Raw genomic sequence first — 26977 nt, forward strand, 5'->3', positions numbered from 1 at the left:
TGACAGTAAAGACTTTTATGTTGTTACAATGTCATTTCAAATAAATTCTGTTCTTTCGAATTTCCTGTTCATCGAAACTAATTTATCATGGTTTAATGGCTGAAATAGAAAACTGTTATTTTAAATTGTAATAATAATTCACAGTATTCATGTTTTTATTGTATTTCTGGTCAAATAAATCCAGTCTTGGTAGGTATTTCCAAGTAAAATATTTATTTTATTATTCTATTTTTCTTTAGAAAGATTCAAATCTTACAACCCCTTACAACTTCTGGAATTGATAGTTGCTTAGGATGCATACTAAGTGTGCACACAGTTAGAGGAAGTGTTATTGTGTGAGGACTGTGAAAGCCGTGTGGAATCCACCAGTGACGTACGACACACCTTAGTGCAAAACACACCCAGCTGCCCTCTAACAACTTTGTCAAAAACTGTCGTTCACTCACATTGAAGGCTCCGAGAAGGAAAAGTGTGGGCTCCAGGCCAACTGAAAATATGAGGCGTAATATAGTGGAAGCGATCAGAGCCCGAATCCCGTGAGGTTGGGGCAGAACTATAACTATGGCCAGTGAAACCAACATTGCCACCCAAAGCAGTGCAGAAAGGTGTGGCTCCAGGGTGCCTGAGGAAGAAGAGGTAAACACGTTTTAGTGCCATCAATCATGCTCTGAGATAAAAAAAAAACAAAAAAACAACACAGAAGTGACATGTTATCATGCCATCTGTCATGGTTACAGCATCACCGATGCTTCAGGCCTTGTGTTCAACTATCTCAGGTCCTCAACTGATTTTAATCAACAATCCACAGTGTGTTTCTGGGAATTGTGTCATTTTTAGGTTGTTTCAACATGTGCAGGCCATCTCAATCTGATTATGGAAATATGAAAATGAGAATTCTGTCATCACTCACTTGCCCTCATGATTTCTTTCTTCCGTGGAATACAAAAGAAGATGTGAATGAAGACTTGTGCTGAACTGTACTGAGCTCCAAAAAAATACCATATAATTAACATTTCATACAATTTCAGACCATCAAGTCATACGGATTGCTAATGTACTTTTAGGTGCTTTTTTGCAGCTCATTTACTTTTACTGCATATGGAAAATGGGAGACGAGAAATTCAGCTAAACTTCAAGGTCGTAAGTCATATGGGCTTGTAACAAACAGAATTTCATTTTTATCTCTATCTATTTTTGAGAAATAACAGAAGGGCAGATGAAAAGCTAAGATAATGTTCATTGTCACTACCCATGACTGCACTGCATATCTGAAACTGCAATTTTGTACAGCAGATCTAAATAGGATTCCCTGAATTGCTTGCAGTTTCACCTGTTGAACATGTTCGGGCACATTCTAGCCCTCAAGGGAAAGATGCTTTGAAAAAAAAAAAAAAAAAAGTTACATAACCCTGAAAGTGTGACACATTTGAATATGTTAAGGTTCGATGGAGCTTTGTCATCAGCTGCTCTGGCATCATTTTTAATCCTTGTTTAAGTCCTGTTCTATGCGAACGGCAATGAAACGTACAGTACAGCAAGGTCTTATGTTGGAATATATTAGTAGGATTGCTAAGTGGGTGTGTGTGTATGCAGAGAAGAAAAATGAGGTCAGTCGGATTTGCAGGATCTTCACAGAGGGAATGGTTCCAGCTCACTCACTCGCTCTCCCGCCTGCGAGTAGACCACATGACAGGTGCTTGTTACATCACCCGGCGTGCTAAAAATATCACAGCTGAAAGATGCATGAGCGTCGGGGACCGAGCAAGGACGGACTCGGTTTGGACAGGCAGGGCTGGTGGGCGGCCAGGAAATATTCAGAATCGAGGACGTCAAAGCCTCGGCTCCATTCATTTCCACAAACGTACACACACACACACACACACACACACACACACACACACAAACAGACTACACTGAAAATCTAGGATTCAAGATCTTATTTAAACCTGGAAATCAAGTTTTAGGCTTTTGAGTATGTTAAACAATGAAACAAGATTAAACGAAGAAGAAATATTTCAGGTTTCTAGGTCACTAATCAAGTAAACACCAATTACGTGACATTTCCAATGAAGCACTAGATCATCTTAGAATCGCTTATCAATATAATCTGGAGAAATGATTATCAGGCTTTGATTGTGTCAGCTTGAATGCCACTGTCATTAAAGCAAAAGTGGAACATAGTTCACAATAGTTTTTTTTTTTTCACTCAAAATATAATTTGTGAAGAACTGGTTGTACAGAAGATACTGTATTAAATAGCATATGAAAATGTATACCACTGATATTAAATACTATTAATATACAGTGTTAATATTAAATAATCAAAATAATAATAATAATAGTAATATGTACTTCTGAAGCTCTATTCATGTTTGAATGGCTTCATTCTGTCAGGAGGGGCGGGAGGGGAAGGAACACACCCCTGCGCCACTCTTACACACATTCTGGAATTCTGAAGGGCGTCTCATTTGACCTTTACAAATACTGTACAGGGAACTACTGAACTCTGCAAAAGGCCTTTTATTATCAGCTTGAGAGGCTTTAAACAAACTTCTAAAAAAAGATCGACAATCGATTTCGAAGTGCCCACAATGAAATTGATAAGGTGTGAAACAGACAATAAGAACTGACAAAATATGATATACAATGAGGCAGGATTATGGGCTGCTGAGAATTTACTGTAAATTCAAGAATTTTAAAATTAGACTGTATTGGAATTATGCTCATAACAACGTAATGGGGAAGTCGTGGCCTAATGGTTAGAGAGTCGGACTCCCAATCGAAAGGTTGTGAGTTCGAGTCCCGGGCCGGCAGGAATTGTGGGTGGGGGGAGTGCATGTACAGTTCTCTCTCCACCCTTAATACCATGACTTAGGTGCCCTTGAGCAAGGCATCGAACCCCCAACTGCTCCCCGGGCGCCGCAGCATAAATGGCTGCCCACTGCTCCGGGTGTGTGCTCACAGTGTGTGTGTGTGTTCACTGCTCTGTGTGTGTGCATTTCGGATGGGTTAAATGCAGAGCACAAATTCTGAGTATGGGTCACCATACTTGGCTGAATGTCACTTCACTTCACTTCATAATGGTTGCTTTTTGTGCATAATTGTGTGCTTTTTGTTGCTGAGGTGTTTTTCCTGTTCTCAAACTGTACTCCCAAAAGAAGCATAGTCTGGGTGTTGTTTTTTTTCTCCTCACTTCCCTAATGTTATGCTGTATTTCTTCCTCAAGTCTTCCTGTCCTGTCTACCCCCTTGTCATATTGCATGTATGCATGTATGCACAGGTTGATGGCTAATTTCGCTGGTACTTGTGACTATTGACAATAAAGGGCTACTACTACTACTACTACTACTATTACTAATAAGTTATTATAATAATAGTAATAATAATAATAATAGAATTTAAATATAAATAAATACACATATTCACAAATATGTTTTATAAAAAATAATAAAAAATATTATAAATAAATTATAAATAAACGTGATATGATAATAAATCAACTTAAATTATATATATATATATATACATATATATATACATATATATATATATATACATATATATATATATATATACATATATATATATAAACAATCACACTAAAGAAAAGGTTGAGTTGATCATATGAAAGTGAAAAAAAAAGTTTCTGTTTTTATAAACTTGTGGCCTTGACTTAAGTACATGCAACAGTAAAATCTTTGAAAGAAGACCAGACAGTCAAAGAGCATGTGCTGTGCAGAAGAAGATGAACTTATGAACTACTTCTATAATTATTTGTTAAATATCAAACAGCCTATTATAAACATTTGGTCAGTTTACTGATCATTTTACAGTCATGTTTATTGCATAGGCAATATTTCAAATTCACCTTTAACATGTCCTTTATCAGCTTTTATTGTTTTGCTTTTAGAATCGTAACCTATATTGAATCTGTACCAGAGCTGTAGTTCAGTGTGTTTTTGGCTCCCAGAGGAGCCCTTTGTTTTAGAGACTAAAAGAGATTTCAATTAAAAGCCCAATGTGCGCTTGAGAAAGGGAAAGGCCCAAAACAATGGACCCCTCAGAGCCTGACCCCAGACAGAACAATGCAGAGTTTATGCCAGTCACGATGTGGCACTTATGTCAGTCACAATGACTGGACAATCAATACTCAACACAACATAAAAGAAAGAGCGAAAGAAACACAGAGAGGCCTAAGAAACATTACACATACCTAGTTACGCCATCGGTTATATTTGAAAGTAGGATGATATTGATCACAAACACAGGCAGCTTGCGCTTAAGCTGTGATGCAAGAATGAAGTAACTGCCAGGGTTTTGTCTTTATCTGGGTCTCTGTTTCAGGGTCAAATCTCAGCTGACATAAACAGATGTCGTATTGCTTCGACATGTATACAAACACACACTTTTGATCAGTAAGAGCAGGGAGGAGATATAGACACAGACTATGAGATTAGGGCAATAGTGTGCGTGTGAGCGCTGGAGTCAGGTGACATGTTATGTAAGTAATCAATAAACGGGTTATGCAGCAAAGCGATGTAAATAATTATGACACCCCATAAATAACACGCATGCTTTTGGATCAGAAATGCTTTCAGATGTGTCTGAAGGTAGATGTGTGTCTGTATTTTTGTTTTTGTTTTTTGTTCTTGATTAAATGCTTGATTGAATGTGTGAAAATAAATAGCAGGGCTGAAAATGTTAACTATATAAACTACAAGAGAATTGAATGCTACTGAGGTAAGTGAAGGACATCATATCACTCAGAATGAATCAATAATATAAGATGTGTCATGACAGAAGTGAGGTCAGCAGCATTTTTGTTGGAGCTCTGTTATGTAGGCCAAATTATGTCTTTCGGGGGCTATGTGTGCTGAAAGTAGGTCAGTGAAGTGTCAAGTTCCAGCATCTGTTGCTGACTGCACTCTCCATGAAAATAGCAGTCTGTATTCTAACAATGTTAATCAAAGTTGTGACTGGTATTCTAACAATTACAGAGGACTTAAGCACATTTTCTATTATGAATATTTGGCATTGGATGTCTAGAGCACTAGTATCCAGCATGTTTAGATCAGAGATTTGATAAATATATATATCAGTGGCGGTTGGTGGAAAACGTTCTAGGTAGGGCACCACATCCAACAATTTTAGCATATATCCCAATATGATTTATTCCAGTATAACAAAAAGAAAAGTATTAAGACATAATATATATGATATACCGTATTTTTCGGACTATAAGTCACACCTGAGTATAAGTCGCATCAGTCCAAAAATAGGTCATGATGAGGAAAAAAAAACATATATAAGTCGCACTCGACTATAAGTCGCATTTATTTAGAACCAAGAGAAAACATTACCGTCTACAGCCGCGAGGTAATGTTTTCTCTTGGTTCATGTCTCTTAGTTCATTTCTCTTGGTTCATGTCAAATTAATTTTGATAAATAAGTCGCACCTGACTATAAGCCGCAGGACCAGCCAAACTATGAAAAAAGTGTGACTTATAGTCCGAAAAATAAGGTATATGAGACAGACAGACAAGTGACAGCCCTAATATATATATATATATATATATATATATATATATATATATATATATATATATATATATATATATATATATATATATATATTTACATTTATAACAGCCTAAGCATACCAATATACATATCGAATACTGGTTAACACTTAAGAATAGGTAACACCTATTAGTTGCTTATTAGCATGCATATTACTAGATTATTAGCCATGTATTAGTGCTAATTAAGAACATATTAATGCCTTATTCTACTTGACCTTATTCTACATTCCTAATCTTACCCAATACCTAAACCTAACAACTACCTTACTAACTATTAATAAGCAGCAAATTAAGAATTTACTGAGAAAAATGTTGTAATTAATAGTTAACAAGTGTTACCTATTCTAAAGTGTTACCGAATACTGCATCAAACTAATTTGTAAGACAAAAATGTGAATAATTAATCAACTGCATGGCAGATTCAAAAGTGATCAAGGGCTTAGGATGTTCCAATTCAGCCCACTGCAAAGGTGCTGCCAGCAGTAGACACTCATACAACGTAATTCATGATGTACATCCGAGCTAATGAGATGGAGGGAAGTTAGAATAAAAACTAAAAAAATTAACTGGAACCTAGCCCCCGAGAACACTCGGGGTGATTCTTGGCCATTGTGAAATCTTCCAAAAAAGTGGTGGTACTCCACATAAAGTGACTTGACGATGATTGGACTATATATACAGAGGCAGAACTTGGTGCACTTGGTGTGTCGCCCTAATGAAGAAACCACCCCTGATATATATTATGATATACCTATTATTGTACAATATATTATAAAAATACTTATATTACAATACTTCAGAAATTATATTTATACTTAAAATTATATTTATTTTTTCCTTTTATAATATTATATTTTTGTGTGTTTATTTTTATAAACATTACATGAAAAGAAATACAAATTACATTTGTACAGAATTTCATGGCAAACAGTAAAAATACTTATGTCTCACCTCCACGCACTCCTTCCAGTGGATAGAAGAATGCTACCAACAAGTTCATGAGGACGGCGAGATTAAAGGAGATGCTGCTCCAAAAGGACATGTTACGGGAACACCAGTACAGGATGGGCTGAGCTGGAGGAGGCAGCAAGTAAAAAACAAAAATTCAATTCCAAAAGTTAAAGGAACGTACACTAACACAGCATAATTTGCACCTTTGCAGAGTTTTATTTGGATGCCATCACAAAACTAAAAGGGTCCAATACTAAAGCCCTGATGCACACCATGTCAGAGCTCCACATACATGGTTCTGTCACAAACATAAACAGACAGATTTTATTTGGAACCATTTGCTAATATTCAAACAAGCACCAAAAAGCCTTTGGCCAAGTGTGTGACTTCTGTTCCACTCAGGGAAACAATCTTGTGAATTTGGAGCAGGATCACCTGATTGCCTGGACAATGGATGATGGCAGTGTTTGAAACTAGTGTGAAAAGTAATTATTTTTGCAATTTTGTTTGGTTTTGGGATTAAGTCAGAAATTACACATTGCACCTTTAAAACTGCCTGTTTCCCTATACAGAAACAATTTATTCACTGTGGTTTGAAGAAAGAAAATAATCTTACATAAACGACAAAGCCAGCTGGGAAGAAATAACGGATGATGTCACTAACATGTTCCAAGCAGCACTGCTCAGCTTTTATTACTTCCAAGTTGATTTTTTTTTTTAGGTGATTGATTGCATTATGTCATTCTACAGCCTTCTACTAAACAACACAAGGACCGTTGTATGTTTGTTTCTATGGCAATCTCAAGGACCAATTCTAATTGATCTCAAGCTCAAATGTGATCCAGCTGACCATGCACATTTCCAGTTACATCCAATCAGGGCAACATCCAATGCTCTACTTCGTTACTTCTAGAATTCCTTTGAAAATATAATTTTGTTTTAGTTAATGTTATTCCAAATAAAACACATATTGGATTAAGACAGAAGCTGTTTGATCAGTTGCGCAGTTTTATAGACCAATTTCACCAACCGCAGCTAAAACTGAAATAATAAAACATAGAAACAATACCAAAGAGTTCAAAGGGTTCCTTAGCAGGGCCAAACCATATACGAAAGCTGGCTGACCTCAACCGGCACCTTTGTTTTGACCTATGATTCTTTGAGAAGTCTGGCTGGAGGGTATAGTTTCTGTGCTATGGCTATTTTGACAGGGGTTTTTTGTCTGAAAAGAGGAACTGGAGGAGGGGACTTTCACACACAGGCCGCCACTCTCATGACTTGGGGTTGCGGCAATGGAACATTGCTTTTACTTTGATTCAGTCTTATAAAAGCCTTCACATGTCAGTCACATAGGTGCATTACTAACTAACACAGAGTTCACACCTTCCTTTTTATTAGCAGCTCATGACCAAAAGACCCAAAGATGCAAACAAGAACCGTGGTCAAATGTCCCATGCAAAAAAAAAAAAAAAACAGCTGTCGCAAAACCCTCCATCTGTCAATCTGCTTTTTGACATGGTTCAGATCCTTATCTTGCAGGTTTTATCTTGTTATTGCGGTTTACCTCATGCTCTTCCTGTCTGAGAACTCTTATCCTTTTCCAAATAACCCATTTTCTACCATCATTGCCTCACCTTTTTAAATGTTTTCCACAGAAGCGGAATTTCGAAATGCAACAGTTTAATATAACAATCAAAAGTGCACAGGTACTGGGTAATTGAATCAGTTATTTGTACCTCTGAGAATTTTTTTTTATTTTATTTTATATATATTCTAGTACTTTGACATCCCAATTCAGCGTGGTCATTATCCCAACCTCGATCTTTGATCAGTTTCTGGTTCAAGCAGGCTTTAAGGGCTGGTGCGGAGCCAGTTGGAAATGGTTCCAGATTGGTCACCAGCACCCGGTTGGTGGAAAATGGGTTTTAGAGTTTCTTTCTTCCCATAATCTGTTTATTTGATCCCTTGCTCATCTTATTTCTGTAATCAGCTTTTGTGATGTAAGCCACCATGTGTTTTTGTTTGGGATCCATTTACACTTCTCCCTGACCCTGATCTTTATTCTTTCTTTCCCAATCCTTCAAAGACACATAAAACTAAAATCTTAAGCAAGCCTTAACAATTTTTAGTTACAGGTTTTATCTTGTCTATCTTATGTAAGTTAATGTTTACACCCCCTCCCCACTGCCCTGGCTTGAGGGGTCAGGGTGAGGCATGCATCCCGGTACCCAAAAGTGGTGCACACTGCATGAAAAGAGCCCTGATGGGTCCCTGGAGGCCGAGGGAGTGGACAGGGCGTGTAAAGCAGCTTACTAGGTTGTAGAGGAAGGGAGTGCGCACGCACAAGGCACGGAGTTTGCGTTACCAGTGGCCTCTTGAGTACCTCGCAGCTTCTTCTGCCAGTTCATCTCATTGAAGAGGTCTTCGGAGCGTAAGAAGAAGTCATTGATCTTGCTACCCTGTTCGTCACGCTCCGTGGTGTAATAGACGCGGAGTTTGGACTCCTGGGTCAGAAATTCGCAAATGTTGGGGACGGGAAAAACAATTTGCTCCATTGTGCGATCCAGGCGGATGATCTGTAAGAGAAAAACAGATGTTGAAAGCAGTCTGGATTGGCTATAGTGGTGGTTAGAACTTACAAACAGAGTTGCTGTTTTGGCTTTTTCTTGTCACCTCTTATGGTGCAATCACATTCCAGCAAATTTTCGAAGGTAAAGAAAGGTCCACTATCCAATGTCAAAAAGTCATTATCAAACCAAGCAGCTTTCTGTTGATCTACTTGGTGAATTTATGTAACAAAAGTATACAGGAGAGAAATCTGTGTAGAATTTTTTTTTTTTTTTTTTTTTTGCCATTATGCAAAACTCATATGGGACTTTGCCTGCAATATTTTTGCAAAGCAATGGTAAATGTAACCATACTATAAGGGACAGAGCTATTTATTTAAGATAAAAACAACATATAGCAATTAAAATTGTATACGTATGAACAAATCTTGCCGTACTATGACTTCTTTTTTTTTCTGTTGCTATGCTATGTAATTGCTAAGGTTTTCTGAGGATTTTTAGTATGTTCTGGGTAAAAAAAGTATGACATTCTGGTTGCTCCAACACAAAATAAAACACAAAACACAAAATAAATTGTTCACCAGGTGAAAATTGTAAATCTAATCACTTATGTCCGTAGCATAAACGTCAGTTTTTTTTTATTTTACAAATTAACAATATTAATAGTGATGATTGTGTACTCAAGTCAGAGAAACTATGGATGCTGTATGAATAATGGCCAATATAGATGGACACCACTGACCTCGATTTGTGCTGTGTGTTTGGCATAGAACTCTAAAGCTTCATCACCCTCCCCATACGTCCCTCCTGGCTTCAGCATGGCCTGGAGTTCCTTGTTGTGTCTGGCTAACTGCGGGTGCATGTGGAAAAAGGGATGAGGCTGTGCTTGTTTTCATTGTTTTCATTTCAACGCCTGTCTGAGAAATGCTTGCTTGAAAAAAAAAGAGCGCAAACCTGAACTCATACCTGCGAAATACGTAGGTTACTGTAAAATAATAACATACCTAATCTATGAATGTTTCGGAATATGATGTCAAATGTGCTGTACTGTTCACATAAAAGGTTTCATTCCTTAATCCTATAATAAACCATTGTAATCATTACACCCATACCTTAAGCAAAAATCATGAAACATTTTACCAATCTAAAACTTTAGATGATGATAAATAACACAGCGTCACAACTGCAACACAAAAGTCTGATGCTTTGAAACTTTAGTTACCTGCAATGGTGCATTTTTTTAACATTCTTACTTTACTTTGACGGTAACAAAGCTCAGTATATGATGTTATTCGGGTAGCTATAAACATGCAGATTATTTAACTTTTAACTTGTTCTGGGATATTTTCTTCAAACTGTTGGCCTTTCATTTACAGTCGTTTATCTGAATGAGAAAAATTACTGTAGAAGAAGACAGTTCTTCTACAAAAAGAATTATGCTGCTGGCCTAAATGCAAATTCTATAATAAGGAATCTGACCACTGCTTAAACATATGGAAATTAAACAAAAAATAAATAGACTTTGACAGCCACTTTACATCTATTGAATTGTATTTTTCTGTATTTTTTCATATTCAATAAGGTCAAGTGCAAAAATAACTGCGTTGATGCCTTTTCACTGCTAAGTCTTTATTAAATCCTGACAGTATTTGTTTAACACGCTGGCGCTGGCGCAAGCTGTTAGTAAACCTGGCCCTTGATCTCCTTTTCCAATAAACAGCCATTCAGAATTTTCATAATGGCCCAATTACGATAACAACTGAGGGTCAAAGCCCAGCAATGAACCAATAAACTCTGTTTAAAAAACACGGCCAGTGCAGCCACCACAGATGGACTGAGCTTTTCAGCCCCAACCTGCAAAAGCATATTTCTCTATTATTTGGGTAAAACTAAATCTAAGGGGCCTGTCTAACATACTTTTTGTTCCCTGGTCTATTCATTCACCAACTCCTGATGCCAAACAGTGTCATTTGGAGGGCCGGTGGAAAAGCTGCACCACTCCTAACATGGTTATATAATTGATCCTTAAAAGATGACCCAGATAATTACGTGATTAGGCAGAATATCTATACTGAAGCACACAGGGGAGGGGAAGAGGTGATATAATCCAGACATATGACACACTGAACACAGTGAAAGTGAAAGTGCATATTTGTGTGCATCACCTGATGGGCCAGGATGTAGATGTTGTGACCCACATTTCGTGGAGAAGCAGCGTGCTCTTCCTCACCATGCTCATCATCATCGTTGTGCTCTACCTCAATTTCTCCTTGCATGTAGGCCTTTTTGATCACTTCCACCTGTACACCAACCAAACATTTAAATAATGACAGTAGATGGTTTGTCACCAAATGCAAAACAGAAAATCTGCCCACTGCAACCAGAGAAAGATGTGTTTTCAATTTAAAGTGCCATTCACCAGTTCTTTAGGCCTCATGTTATACAGGATTCGCTCCGCGTTCTCACTGTCGTGGCGGCTTTCCATGATGGCAAGTAGCAGTTTTGAGGCGTTATTCTGCAACAAAGAGTCGATTCACATCAATTATTTTGGACTAAAGTGAAAACTACATATCCCATAATGCTGTGGAAGTGTTCTCACACCTTAAGCTCCAGGACCAAGTCCATCCTCTTCTTTCCGAGAGGGTTGATGTCATTGAGAATGAGAGCGATGATGATGTCAATGCCATTACATTCATGCGTGGCAATACAATTCTGAAGGGAAAAGATGTTAAATATATACTACCATTCAAAAGTTTGATTTTGGTAAGACTTTTTTTGGCTATTTTAATCCAAAGAAAAGTGTAAAATATTATAACAATTAAAAATAACTTTTTTTAATTTAAAATAATTTATAAATGTAAATTATTCCAGTGATACAAAGCTGAATTTTTTCATTTTTCAACAGAATGTTTATTGATTTATTTTTAAAATAATGCAAAAGACTTGACTGTCACTTTAGGTCAATTTAATGCATCTTTCTTATATAGATATATATATATATATATATAAGAAAGAAACATTTAAATAATGATATAACTTTTCAATTGTGTTCTATATTAAGAATATAATTTTTTAGAAGTGAAAATAAGCTACAGAATTGAGCATTAAAAGGCTAAACAATTGAAACAAATGTCGGCCAAAAAAAAAAAAAAAAAAATGTTTTATATGTAAATCAACCTGCAATTAAGCAATTATGGCCCTGGAACAGATTGCTTCAGTGAGAGACTAATCATCTTATCATTACAGGACAAAAGCACATTGTCATCATACAAGTACAATACATTTCCTCGTAGAAAAGTAGGACAATGATGATAATCAGCCCCATTAGGAATGTCCTAGGAAAAGTTGCATAATGCCCAGCCCGAAACACAAAGAAACATTTTGCCATCATTTTGAGTAGACAATAGAGGATATATAGTGTATGTGCATCTAAGGCTGCATAATCTCAAAGTAAAAGTTCAATCAATAATTAAAATTCTGCCATCATTTACCCTCCTTGGTGTTTTGAGTTAATGAGACAAGAAGAGATTTACAAATGACATCTAATTCACAAAAGAACCAATGTATCCCGTCTGAATGATTAAAGACTGTTCAGAGTAACGTTTCCCAAAATCATCACAAGCCTAAGTAGACTTTGAATCCAGTGCTCACTTATTCATAAAATAATATTATGATGCTTTTATGGTGAGAGTAAATGACAACTGAATTTTCATTCTTGGATGAACCATTTCTTTAGAGTTTGGAATAGAAGAGGGTGTGGATGTGTCAGGTCCACCTGGTTTTCATGGCAAGGGCCCTGGCAGTACTCTGTCAGGCTCTCCACAGTCTGGTTTATGAGAGCGACGTTTTTCTCATTAATATAAAGCCCCAGCAGCCCCAGACCTCCTGTAGTGCTGCCACATATACAATCAAGGAACTGCAGTGTCTCACACACCACATTGTAGTTGTTTTTGTTGTTCTGACAGCGAAGGAAGTTCTAGAACACAAGCAAGAAAAAACAGGAAATGAGGGACATGCTTTTGTATTTATAAGTCATATTAGAGCAAAAAAGAAGCAGACTCAAAATAGAACTCTTAGTATGATTTGACAATCATAATTGTTTGGAACAAAAAGGGGTTTCAGATTTCTTTCATATGTATTTTTTTCTTCAAGGACTTTGAGAATGTCAGATCCAAGAGGTTAAATAGTAAAAACATGTTTATGATGTAACCATCCGCCTTTTCAGCTAACAAAGTTTATGAACCTTTAATTGCTCAATCCTTTCTGCTATCCACTTTTCCCAATTTAACCAGTCACTGATGGATGAAATTAAGCACCTTGCTACAGTTTCTTTCTCAAATATCCCTTTTCACTGAGAAAACACCACATTAGGAAAATAAAACGGCTTCCAAATAACATTTAATGTTGAGTTGAATGAATATGATCTATTGAATATGAACATAGTTCCTTAGAGAAATTACCATGTAACTACAATAACTGGATAGGCTACTTTTTTTTGTTAGCAACATTTGGGAAACTTAGTTAGCACTATCAATGCTAAGTTTCTCACTATATTCTCTAGTACAGCAGCTGACCTGCAGTTCACGGTTGTGGTTCTCACAAAGGAGCTGCAGAAGGCGCAGGATTGGCTGCATGATGGTTATGATCACGCTCATCTCATTGTCATCCTGGTTCTTCTCTCCTGAGCTGCTCAGCCCCTCCGCCACATTCAGATGCTCATCTGCATCAGCCTCCCTTCGGTAAGTGGTGAAGGCTTTCTTAGTGACAGTAGAAGCTTCAATAAGTTGCTCTCGCACTTCCTCGGTTACTACTGCAACCTCCTTGACTGAAAATGGGTAGGGTTATATTTGTTTAGTACGATGTAACATCATGGTATAACTGTACACATAATCACATGTAGTGGTATGTGTAGTTTATGGTCAGGTGTGCTGAGCCCTGACCTTTCTTGCGTGTTTGGGTGTCCTTCTCGTTGGTGTCCTCGTCTTTGCGCTTGCTGCCCAGATCGCTGGTGTTCACCGTCACAGTTGCCTTTATCTCTTGCTGGGCCAGCTTCATCCGCTCATAAAACACTTTAAAAAACTTCTCTGACTTACTGTCGCCTGTCAGACGGCAGAAAAATGACCGCTGGAGGCATAGGTAGAAAAAAACAAAAAAAAAAACAAAGAGTTAGCATACTGTAAATGAATAGAAAAGAGAGGATGGGAGAGATTGTAACTTTTTTTTTCCTCTAAATAAAAAAAATAAATGTCATATTTTATTACCTGTGCCCTTCAGCCAGTCTAAAAATCAATCTACATAAATTTAATAAAGTCATCAGACACTAAATTCTAAATTAAATATAGATGAATCCTTAAAGCTACAAAAAAAAAAAAGTTATTGATTTCCTTTCTTTTTTGATTGACAAACATCACAGCAGCTGGTTTTTCGGCTGCTTTAAGAGCTGCTGCTGAACATGAAGCAGATCTGACACGCATCGTATTTTCTCACAACTCTTTACCTTTTCTGACCCTCTTCAGGTCTTAACGTACTAATGAGCTGATGAGTTGAATCAGCTGTGTTAGATAAGGGAGACTGGAACAGTTTTGAAAACCACTGCATTATATAGACATGTTCTTAAATTTGACTCATATACAACAAATACTCACATGCATGCAGTGACTTTTAGCGATTTTTCCAAGACAGGAAAAATCATTTTTACTGACATATGGCCTGACAACATCTTATCTGACTGCAGTTCACTGTTGTTCTACTGAAGCTCCGTCTTCACCTGTACCTTTTCCACACTCGTTGGACTATGACCTGTCGCTGAGGTGATGTTGGAGTGTGCGTCTGAAAAGACTCCCATTTGATTTGATCATAAAGACGTTCTGTGTCTAAATAAACAATTCTTTCAAGAAAACAAAGAGACAACAGAAGCAGCAGTTGTGAGTGGAGTGGCCAACCCAAGCTTCGGTCCGGTGTTAATTGTATTAAATATTTTAAATTAATATAGTGAACAAATTAATCGCATGCATTAACACATACATTTTGACAGCACTAATATAACTATTAATATTACTTATTTTATTTCTTTATTATATATATTTAATTTCTATTTTATATATATATATTTTAATTTCTAAAAAATATTAAGTGTGTGTGTTCGTCCATAATTTTTGGTTTATTAATTAATAATGATAATAATTATATTTATAACTTTTATTAATTAGTAAAACATTTACAAATTATATACAAACATAGATATTGTCTACAGACAATATATATAACTTTAAATTAATAATATACAATAAATAATTCTAAATAATTGCATATAATTTTTTTTATTATATATATCAAATTAAATTTTTTTTTATATATATTTAAATTATTTAGTATTTTACATTTCACTTGTATACTTATGTATAATCTTATATCTCAAATAGTCAGGGGAAATTTGATTCCCATTATACATTTTCATGTGCATGTGCCACTCCTGTGCCAGTGCATAAGGAGTTAAGTCAGCAGCCATGCTCCTAAGCAGAGTTCTCATGTCCCTCCCTCCCCTCCACCCTGTTTACTGCCAGCCAGACTCACACCACTGCGGTTACATAAGCCTCTCCGAGCGGCCCGACACACACACACTCACAGCAATTACCACGGAAATAACCTGGAGTGCCTCCCTCAGCTCACCTGATTTTACACCATCTGTCTCCACACCGTCCCAAGCCCTGCAAGGTCTGGCACAGTCGACGAATTTTCACAAACAAGCACATAATTCACACGGTTTGTGTTCATTCAAAAGGTTTGATTTTCTGCTGAACACAAACATTAGGTGCTGAACTGCAATTTAATAATACACCATTCCAATTTAAATATTAAAGGAAAACTTTCAACTTCCTTCTATGAATAAAAGTATCCCACTGGTTATGTAGTGTTATTCTCTGGTATATCCTGTCCTACTTTTTTTTCTTTTTTCTTACGTAAGTCAGTAATCAGCTGAGTGGTGGAGGGGATAGCAGTGAGCGACTGCTCATGCACGCTCGCACAGGACGACAGGGGAAAAAAAGAGGGGAGAGGAGCACAGAGGAAAATCCTGCCCTACTTTTCTCAAGCCAAACAGGCACGGAGTGGGTGTGTGATGCGCGGCACAAGGAGGGAGGGTGAGGAGTGCAAGTTATCTGCCGAATTCTGGGGCAGTTTTGAAATCCTGTTACATAACCAGCCTTCTTTCCAGGTTAACAGTGAACGCAGCCATTCAGGCCTCTTTCAAACAACAGCAAGCGAATGAGAAACGCAACACACCCAACACACATTTACACAAAGGAGACATACTTAAAAAATGATTAATCTGCCCCAGCACATCCAGAAAACCTCAGAACGTCGTTGAAGAAGGTGCATTTGAAAAAAAAAACTAAAAAAAACAAAAACTATTTCTTTCAGTGAATGACCTCTTTGTTAAAAGCTGCTCACTGAAGTTAATTGAAGGCAGTCCTGACACAGAGCCAGATTAAAATGCTAAGCAAATCAACAGGTTATGTAAGACCTGGAGCAGAGGAGAAGTGGAGTTTAGAGCATTACGGCATTCAAATGTGCAAGTCTCATGACTGCTCTCATAAACAAGACAGCCACATCAGATGCGTCGCTGCACTTAACATGTCAACACATGATTGCCATATGACGTACATGCAGGAAAACAGCGGAAAGATTGGGAAAATAAGCATGGAAAGTGTTTTCCAGGTGTTAGAAAAGAGTCTTCGAGGTTTTTCCGACCAATGACCCCCTAGTGGATAAAAAGATGGAACAGGGAACCCTGTAACATTTTACAAAACTGAATGTTTCATTTTAAGCCTGGTTTATAGAATAATTAATAATTAATGTTTGTTTAAGTTCTTTGTGATGCTTACATTGCAAAGCCATTATTATTAGCCATTATTATTAACATTTAGCTGAACTTGAACATCTTAGCCTCAGCTGAAGTCACCTTAAAATATATTATAGCTCTACTGTTTAAAAGTAAAAATAAATATATAAAATAAAAAGATATAATTAATGTAATTGATCATTTATAAATGTTTAAGTAAAATATAAAAGCAAATAAATGTATTAAAAAAGTAAATTTTTTTAAATATATATAATTAAAAAAAGTAATAAAAATAAATGCAGAAACATTAATGAATAAACAAATAAATAATTAAATAAAAATATTAAAAACGAATAAATGTATAAATAATAATAATTTAAATATACATAATATATTTGAAAAATAAAAATAAATGCAAAAAATAAAAACATTTGTAGATACAAATGAATAAATAAACAAATAAAATATAAATTAAATAGTATATAATCTAAATAGTATTATAAATAGTAAATAATATAGCTGGAATCGATGTAAAAGTTTCTAATGTTGTACAAGCCACATGCGATCAGCTCGGTGCTCTAACAGACATGCTTGACTTCTGCCTGACCTTTATGTGCCGTATGACAAAAGTGCACATGGCGCTGTATCATGAACTGGTGACTTAAAGAACAAACTCCTACATGAAATTGTTCATTTACAATGTCGCAAAAGATTTCTACTGCAAATAAATAGTTTTTCAACATCTAATGTTTCTTGAGCAGCAAATCATCAAAGGGTCACGTGACATTGAAGACTGACGTAATGATGCCGAAATTTCAGTTTTACATCACAGGAATAAATTACATTATCATACACCTCAAACTCATCATATCTTCTACAAGCATGTCAGATTGTTATACATCAAGTCTATCCAGACAAGGTGACCAGCCACGGCCTGACAGGAAGTAGATGCTGCATGGGCAGGTTAATGTGGGCAGCTGCAGTTCCCTAATAGCAGCATCAAAAGGTCAAGCAGCTACTGCTTCCCCCCCTCTGTCCTCTTCTCGTCTATCTGAGCTCTTGGCATCAACAAGAGGATGTTATGCAAGATCTATTTATAAGCGCAAGCTCAATCGGTGCTGTCGTTGTGCCCACCCGCCCTGGTAACCACGGGAACGGCTCGCTCGGCAGCGGCTGGGGATGCGGGGAGATGTTGATTAACTGCTACACAGCACGTCCTTCACACTTCAACAGCAGTTTCACAACAGCAGCTGAAGGAAAGTTTGCAATACGACACATCCACTTAAGGATTTTAAGTGCACTTACTAAATCCATTAGAGAGCACTAAAATGCCACATGAGGAAGACCATGATAATAAAAGATGGAGAGGGGGTTAACCTTATAAAGCCTACTGTATTATATTTGCTATGCAAATTTCTAAGGCCTCTAAAGTATCAACATGATCAGAAGTGAATCTGCATGCCTTCTGTCGTCTGATTGATACCTTATACTTGCCTTTCGGTATGATTCTAAAAACATCCACCTTCAAGTTTTTAATGATTTTTGCAAAATAAAGATAACTTTTATAACATTTGTAATATTTCAAGATGAACACTTACTGGACTGAGGGGGATTAGGTTTACTTAATTATCCATGCATAATTTATTTATTAAAAAAGTATCAAATATACATTGGATTGCATAATATGTTTTGCAACAAACAAAAAATTAAACAATCCACAATCAAAACTACAGAGACTTGATGATAAAACTAAGCATCTAAATATTATATTACCAAGACATTATTGGAAGATTTAGAGTGACAACTGATATTTATATCCATTTGATGATTTTTTTTTATAATTGATTTTTGTATTTTTTCTACATAATATTTTTTTATACATTATCTTGTAATTAATTTTTCTGATTTATTTTAATTTATATAATTTCTATTCCAACAGATTTAATTTTATTAAAAAAAAATTATTATATATATTTTGCCTTTCAATAAATTGATCCTTAAAAAAATTCAGGCTTTACGGGGTTAAATAAGCTGGATGTAAATACAGCCGAGGTCGGCTTTAAACACACTCTGACATGCCTTGAGTGCTAGCGTAATAGCACCCACACCTGCTGTTCTTCATTACGCTCGTGTGCATCTGCTCGTGTCTTGAGGGGCTGTTTGGAGTTTACGGTAACCAAGAGGCCCGTGGGCAAAAACAGAGATGTTTAAACATCTAACTTCAAGTGCACAGAACATCTCCAAGGACAACACCAACTGTGACAAAGTCTGAAAAAGTATGTAAATATTTATAGGTCATAATAGACAAACACACTTCCCCCTCACACACACACACACACATTGGGTTTGTTATATAGGTCAAAAGCTAATGTTTAACCGAGGTGCGTGCACTTATGTGGCAGGCGACAGGTGCAGGGTGTGACGTGACCTCGGTAGGTTTCAGGAACCTAGTTCACTACACCTGACGCCATTTTTCCAACATTACATAACAGGCCTGACTAAAACAAGAGCCAAGGTTTGAGTTCAAAAAAGCAATATTGTCATTAATCTGCCTCTCCTCTCTTGTAAACATCAATGATGAGGTTCAAAATGCAGCCATGAGTCAGAACCTGAGCAGATGATGAACTGCAATAAAAAAATTAAACATCTTTGGATCTTGTGACCTTTGGATATCAATCTGAGGGCCAATTTCTAAGGCTCAAGGATGGAGACCCATCTTTCCTCTCCCGGGAGCTGGTAACACATTTCTATTTATACTTTTCTCAGGAAATCGCCGAGCCATACGTGCGCATGTCTGTGCCGGCAACATGCACATGGCACATCTCCTGCATTCAAATGAATGAGTCATGTTCTTTTTGTAAAACAGACTAAGAGGCAGCATACTGTATGTTGTAAAGCCAAATAAGAATGCTTCAAGAGATAGTTCACCAATATATATATATATATATATATATATATATATATATATATATATATATATTATTTTTTTTTTTTATTAGTTAGAATTTAAATTTTAGTTAGAAAGTTTTTACTAGCCACATTTTTGTTGTTGTGAATATACTCCCATATCATATACCAGCTATTCTCGACCTGACTTCCACTTTTTGTTGAAAAGTCTTTTGTTTTTCTTTCTCTCTTCTTCCTTTTTGGTTTCATCATCAGGTTTTCTCTTGTGTGTTGTCTGCTCACCAGGTTTTGTTAAACCATTTATATGTTGCCACATAGCTCCACCGGCGTCCACTGACGTAACTCCAGCAGGGCAGCTAGCTGTCTCTTCGTTTCTGTCACAAGCGCGCAAGCGCAAGGCTACACTGTGTGCATTAGTGATGTGCAGGTCGTCTCATAACCCGCGGGTCGGGTTGGGGCGGGTCATTAAAAACAAACAAAAAAAAAATCCATATATGTTGTAGTGTTGGGTAGGGCTGCACGATGTGTCGTTTAAGCATCGATATCGCGATGTATGAATCCATGATAGTCACATCGCAGGATGTGCGATGTAGGCTGTCGTAGTTGATCCGTTATTCATTAACCGTATGGGCCAGCTGCTCCCCAGCCCTTTAAGAATGTGAGAGAGAGCGAGAGCGAGAGAGAGCGAGAGCGAGAGAGAGCGAGAGAGAGAGAGCGCGAGAGAGAGAGAGAGAGCGCGACAGAGAGAGGGTGCGCGAGAGAGGGAGAGAGAGAGAGAGTGCGCGAGAGAGAGACAGAGGGAGAGAGAGAGACCGAGGGAGAGAGAGAGAGAGAGAGAGAGAGAGAGAGAGAGAGAGAGAGAGAGAGAGAGAGAGAGAGAGAGAGCAAGCCCCGGCCGCACGCTCACCATCTTCAAACAACACGAGCGCTGTCTTGCTCTCTCTCCTTCACGCATATTAATCAATTGACATGATGGTGTTGGTGTTTAAATCATTTAAAATGAGTATGTAAGTGTGCTCACCCCATTTTTCTTTGTAAGAAAAAATTTGATTAGATTTCATACCGCAATATATATAGCAGAAAAATAAAATATCGCAATGTCATTTTTTCCCAATATCGTGCAGCCCTAGTGTTGAGCGAAATGGTCACTTTTCAAATCAGATCAGATCGACGATACACTATATTATCGTGCATGGGTGGAGCAAGAGAGAGACTCTGCCATAGCATAACTATTTGGTGTTTTAAACCGCGCAGGTGCACGAGGGAGAGCCTATGGAATCATCAATAATCGAAAAAATATACTTTACAACATACTGATAAACTAACGTTAAATGTAAAATACTGTATTTAAAACCGCTAGTTCATATATAGTCGGATGCAACTGTCAAATTGTGCGTCCTGTGACTACGCATCTGTGCATGGAAGTTATCAGTCTAAATGTTCTGCAAAATCAGTCAACGGTGAAAATCAATATTAGATTTCATTTAAAATCAAACAGTTTAATACTAATATTGGACATAAACGAACTAGTTAAATATAAAGTATTCAAAACAGGTAAGTTCATATATTTGGAGTAGCTAAAGTTGAATTGAACTGATGCATCAGTCATACAGCGCACGGTACCACGCACCCTATGACGAGAGCGGCGCACCGCCACAGAAACAAGAAAGAGATGCATTCTAACATAACTGTGGTATTACACTCAGTTAGTGAGGGCTTGTTTAAAATATGGCACAAATATAGACCGTTCAGATTACTTGTTAAAGTGCAATAAAATACCTTATATCTGCAGACAATGTACGTCTGTTTATGGAAGGAGACTTCACCGGCTACATGCGCTAATCCTCATTTGCTCTCGTGGTGTGTATGTGTGTGTGTGTGTGTGTGTGAAATGCGGTGCTGAAGTGAAATAGCTGGGCAGTTTGATAGCTGAATTATAATAGGCTGAGTAAAGCAAACCAGCTTCTCTCTAGTAAAGTGTTGATGGCTGAGGATTGCAACTCCACTTGTCTACTGTACTACACACTATGAATTCTGAAAAGTTGTTCCTGATTTTTTTGATGTGTGTGATTCTCAAAATGTCCTTTTTTGAAAACACATCTAAATGAATTTTAAAATAAGCATGTAGAAAATACAGTTTCTGTAAGAATCACCCTTCAATCTTTTGGTTTACCTTGCTGGATATAGTAAATTAACTTGTACAAGAAAAATGGTATGTGCTTAATTTCATGTCGATTAATCACACAAAAAGGGAGATAGATAGATAGATAGATAGATAGATAGATAGATAGATAGATAGATAGATAGATAGATAGATAGATTTCCCTTTTTGTGGGAATATAGATATAGATATATAGATATAAATAGATAAAGATATTACCCTTTTTGTGGGAAATGAATAATTATATTTCCCTTTTTGTGTAATTAATCACCATGAAATATATACCTCTCTCTCTATATATAGAGAGAAATGAAATTAACAATCTGAGTTTTAGTTAACAATAACAATACTAGAACTATCTCTTTAAGATGTGAGACTCTGGAATATTTGATTCTGATTGGTAAGTCACGACATTCTACAGTCAAATATTTTAGAATAATGATGGGCAGCTACTTCAATTATCTCTGTCCTCTGCAACCAGTTTCTCATATCACTGCGGTTTTTCTGCTAGCATAATAATAAAATAATAACAATAATTTCAACTAATCAACGGCATTGTTTTTGCAAAAAATTTGACCCATGCAATTCACTGAAAACCTATCCCATAATAATCTATGACTTAAAAAATAAAACCCTGATGGCAAATTCATGGTGGCCTTGTGTTTGCTTTCCACTCCCTTGCGCAATCTTTGACATGCTGCATTAAAAAAGGTTGATTATTAATGAGCATTTTATAAATGGACTTTGGCTCTGTGAGTATATATATGATCTTCTAGAATGTTGGATGTGAGTGTTTTACATTGTTCTGACACAGAGGAATGCATACACTGATGTCATAGCGGAAGATTGTGTGTGCTTGCTGCCCACTTGCTGTAGAGCGTGTGGGCGATGGCTTCCGTCACAGGTCATCCAGAACTCGGCTGTTCTCACACACTCTGCTTTTGCACTGTACTCTCGCTGTCTCTCGCTCCTTCCCACTCCTACTTGAGCATTACTCAACACAGATGAAGTCCCGTCTGCCCTTCCGACTTCTGTCTGGCCTGGAGGTTTTACAGTATAGAGTTCTAAGAACACAGGCCTGTATTCGAACTGAGCGCCAATGGATTCATAATTCATGGTGATTATTTCCATGCTCCCTATTTATGTCTACTCAGTTCATTGTGGGACGCTTCAAGTATGTGAAATTGGATCTCATGTATCCTGTGACCTCATCGTTTTTCAATGGCAGCCTTAGACTTTCAGATGACTCTGGAATAGCAATGATCAACGCAGACTTGAGGCCTAGTCGTGCCAAATGCAATTTTTGCAAATCAAACAATTCTTAAAGGAATATAATTCAAATGTTTAATTTCATTTAAAAATTGCAATTAAATTTAATTGTTTGCTGGTGCAAAGTTAGGTGTTAAAGGTGATCGCCATTAGAATTGTTGACGTCAATGATGCATGCATAAATATCATACAGCAATGAATTTCTATAAATATATATTTTCTTGTTTTGCGAATTATATAAAAACATCATTTATAAAGCAGTGTTGTACATTAACAAAAAGATTAAATATCATATAAAAGAAAATAAAATGCAATATTATTTAAATTTAAAACACCAGAGGCATCTAATTTACTTATATGATGATAAAGCTAAATTTTCAGCATTTTTATCATACTGCTTAATATTTTCGTGGAAAAACATTATTCAGGAATGCATTAAATGAATTTCCTCTAACAATGTCAATGTCTTTTCTGTCTCTATTGATCGATTTAATTCATACTTTCTGATATACAAGTATACATTTCTTATAAGTTCTTATTTGAACAGTAGTTTATATGGGAACACTTCAATTAGCTAACGCTAGTTAATATATTAACTAACATGAATGAACAATGAACAATGCATTTATTACAGTATTTATTAATCTTTGTTAACGTTAGTTAATGAAAATACAGTCGTTCATTGTTAATGTTAATTCACAGTGCATTAACTAATGTTAACAAGCACAACTTTAATTTTAATAATGAATTAGTAAATGTTGAAATTAACATGAACTAAGATTAATAAATGCTGTCAAAGTATTGTTCATGCTTAGTTCATGTTAACTAAAATAGTTAACTAATGAACCTTATTGTAAAGCGTTACCGTTTATATTGATATATGTATAAATTATACTGAACGAAAACAAACTGTAATATCTTTTTGACAGCCTCTCAGTTCTTTCCATCATAACATTTAGCAACATATCACCATAACAAATAAGTGAAAAAACACAATCACAGCCTTTTTTCTTTTTTTTAACTGCTGAAACAAACAGAAAGGGCTAAATGGAGCAAGATGAACCTCATTGCCCAGGTCAGTTTGTCCAGAGCGACTAAGTTTAGTGCCACTGATTGGCATTGCCCATGCAAAAGCAGCCTCGCACATTATTCTTGTTTGGGAAAGTCCCTTGTTCTTACTGTATTGTAGTAGCCAGTCCATATTAGGCATGCGGTACAGCCATGAGCAAGTGTACACACTTATACAAATACACATTTCCTCACAGATCTGGACGTTGGGGAGGCTAGACAGCATGTGGTCTGCCCTGTCCCACTTCTCTTTGTGTTCACCAACAAACTTCCCCGTACTCTCTGCCTGCTTCGGTCGCTCTGCCCTCAACTTTTGCATAATCTATCTGCTTCCCTATTATTCAGTCCATTACCTCTCTCTCTCTCCTCAGCTTTCAATCCCTCTTTATCCCTTTCCCTGGTAACAGCATGTGTTATCCTGATGAACACCCCAGTATACCTTTGTAAACAAACAAATTGCTGAGGGCAGTTGGCTTCAGTTGTTGTTCAGCTTTCAAACAAATGCCTCTCTACGCAAGTCAAAGTAATGCGATTAATCTTCTGATATGTTTCAGATTCACTCAGAGCCACAAAAAACCACTTGTATGGTAACCAAAGAACTTACATTAGCAAGAGCATCCTTGCTTAGAATTACTTTTTGATCGGCCAGCACATTCTTTGCATAATACGTCAAACCAAATCCACAAACCCAGGGTTCGTTGTTGGACCCGTTTCACTTCTGCATCCATAGCAGGCCATTTAGTACAGTCATCCAATCACATGGCTCCATTTATCAATGTCATGCTGATGATGCTGCGCTTACTGACTTAACTAACCTTTAAAGACCCTTGAGATAAGATCTAGCAAACCTCCAAGGATTTGCCAAGTCCATATTCTAACCAAAATACTTTAGGGAAAATAAGCATCTCCAAAGCACAATCTGAACTCACAATTTTTTAAAATAGAAATCTCCTGAAAACATGGGTCTGGGTTACATCTGACCTCAAAAGAGAAATTAGAAGTTAAAATAACATTCCCCATATTTGAGGAACAATTACTTTTTTATTTTTTTTATTGTGGCATTATTTTAATTTCATTAAAATTTTGCTTTAACTGTGTTAATTTATTTTTAATTAATACTTACACCTTTCACTGAAATACGATTTTTAATAAAACCTTATATAGGATAAAATAAAATGTACAACATAATGTAATATAATATAATGTCACAATGCAATACATAAATAAATAAATAACCTAAAACAGGCTTCTTGTTTATTTAATTTGATTCTGGGTATAATTTTGGCCTAGAGATGTTGTATAATGAAGTGAATCTGGAGTTTGAGAACTTGCAAACTGAGAGCATTTCCTGAGAAAGGTGTAGCAGAGGACAGAAGAATAAATCCTCTTAAAAGAAGCTGATTTACAATGAGTAAACTCAGTAATTCCCCTGTTAACACAACAGAATGTTACCCTGCTCACACATACACATTTCAAGTGCAGACTACCCCCAGTTCTCTCTTTCTTTCATGTGGTTTCTTCACATCCTTCAAAAGACACCCAAATGACTTTGCAAACTGGCTGCAAATGTGTCATGCAGGTTATCCACAAAACCCTTTTAGTGCTGCAAGTATGCTTACCCAATCTAACCCAATGCACTGAAGCGCAAAAGGCTTGCAACATGTTATCGCAAATTAAAGAATCGGCGGGTAAATCTCATATAATATGTCAAGAATGTGTCATGTGACCATATATCAATGACTTCAAAATTGTAGTTTTTCTAATTGTACTCTAATTGTAACAATTGTAATATCTGTCACAGCATATAATGACTACTAACAATTACAAATTATGTATGATTTTATGCAAAATAAAGGGAAAATTAAAAGTGAGTTTAATCCAAGCAGCTCTAAAAGATCTTAGAATAGTTCTACATAGGGCTGTCACTTTTAGTTTGAAAATCGATTGCACAATCGATCGGACCAACCAAAATAAGTTTCGAAAATCAAAATAGGGAATCGATTTTAACCAAATATGTACACTATTAATTTTAAAAGAATTAAACAATTAAAAAATATAGATGTAACAAAACTCACAAACAAGCAGAAAAAGAAAATAAAGAATTCCGAAAGTGCAGTATACGTTGCGAAAGTTAAACAGAAAATACCAGCAATTTTACGCGCCTATAAGACCCAGTGACGTCGAAAGCGACCTCTTATGCTGCGTTCAAACCAAACGCGAATAGAGCGTCTGGTGCGAATGATTTCAATGTTAAGTCAATGTAAAGACGCGTTTACGTGTGTCTTGAGGTCTCGCGGCGCGGTAGACGCGAATTCGCCTCATTCGCACATCTAGTTACAGGAGATTCAAAGTTATGAAAAGGACCATTGCAAGCTGACAGCGACCGGCTTTTGTGAAAATTGGCAGTAATACCTCCACCTTCCGCAGCTGTACCTGAGTGTCCCTGGGACATCAGTGCGGTCAGAACACGTCTTCTCAACAGCTGGACATATAGTGAATAAAAAACGCTCTGCTCTGGACCCCGAAAATGTTAAACGACTTGTTTTCCTGTCCAATAAATTTGTAATGCATAAATGCAGCTAGGTTGAAGCCTGCAGTGATGTTTTTCTTTTGTTACGGCAGCCGTCCCCTC

General features: G+C 36.7%; 1 protein-coding gene across 1 annotated transcript in view; it reads right to left on the bottom strand.

Annotated features, from left to right (window-relative positions):
- The window catches only part of LOC132119620 (inositol 1,4,5-trisphosphate receptor type 1-like), a 118522-nt gene that overhangs the window by 17057 nt on the left and 74488 nt on the right, over positions 1-26977 (bottom strand). Inside the window, exons 45-54 of the mRNA XM_059529742.1 lie at positions 14041-14224; positions 13675-13925; positions 12876-13076; positions 11702-11812; positions 11520-11615; positions 11266-11400; positions 9843-9950; positions 8917-9109; positions 6534-6656; positions 447-622 (exon numbers count right to left, since the gene is read on the bottom strand). Of these exons, the coding sequence (XP_059385725.1) occupies positions 447-622; positions 6534-6656; positions 8917-9109; positions 9843-9950; positions 11266-11400; positions 11520-11615; positions 11702-11812; positions 12876-13076; positions 13675-13925; positions 14041-14224 (1578 nt within the window). The remainder of the gene's footprint in view (positions 1-446; positions 623-6533; positions 6657-8916; positions 9110-9842; positions 9951-11265; positions 11401-11519; positions 11616-11701; positions 11813-12875; positions 13077-13674; positions 13926-14040; positions 14225-26977) is intronic.

Source organism: Carassius carassius, chromosome 38 (genome assembly GCF_963082965.1).
Source record: "Carassius carassius chromosome 38, fCarCar2.1, whole genome shotgun sequence".
NCBI classification, from domain to species: Eukaryota; Metazoa; Chordata; class Actinopteri; order Cypriniformes; family Cyprinidae; genus Carassius; species Carassius carassius.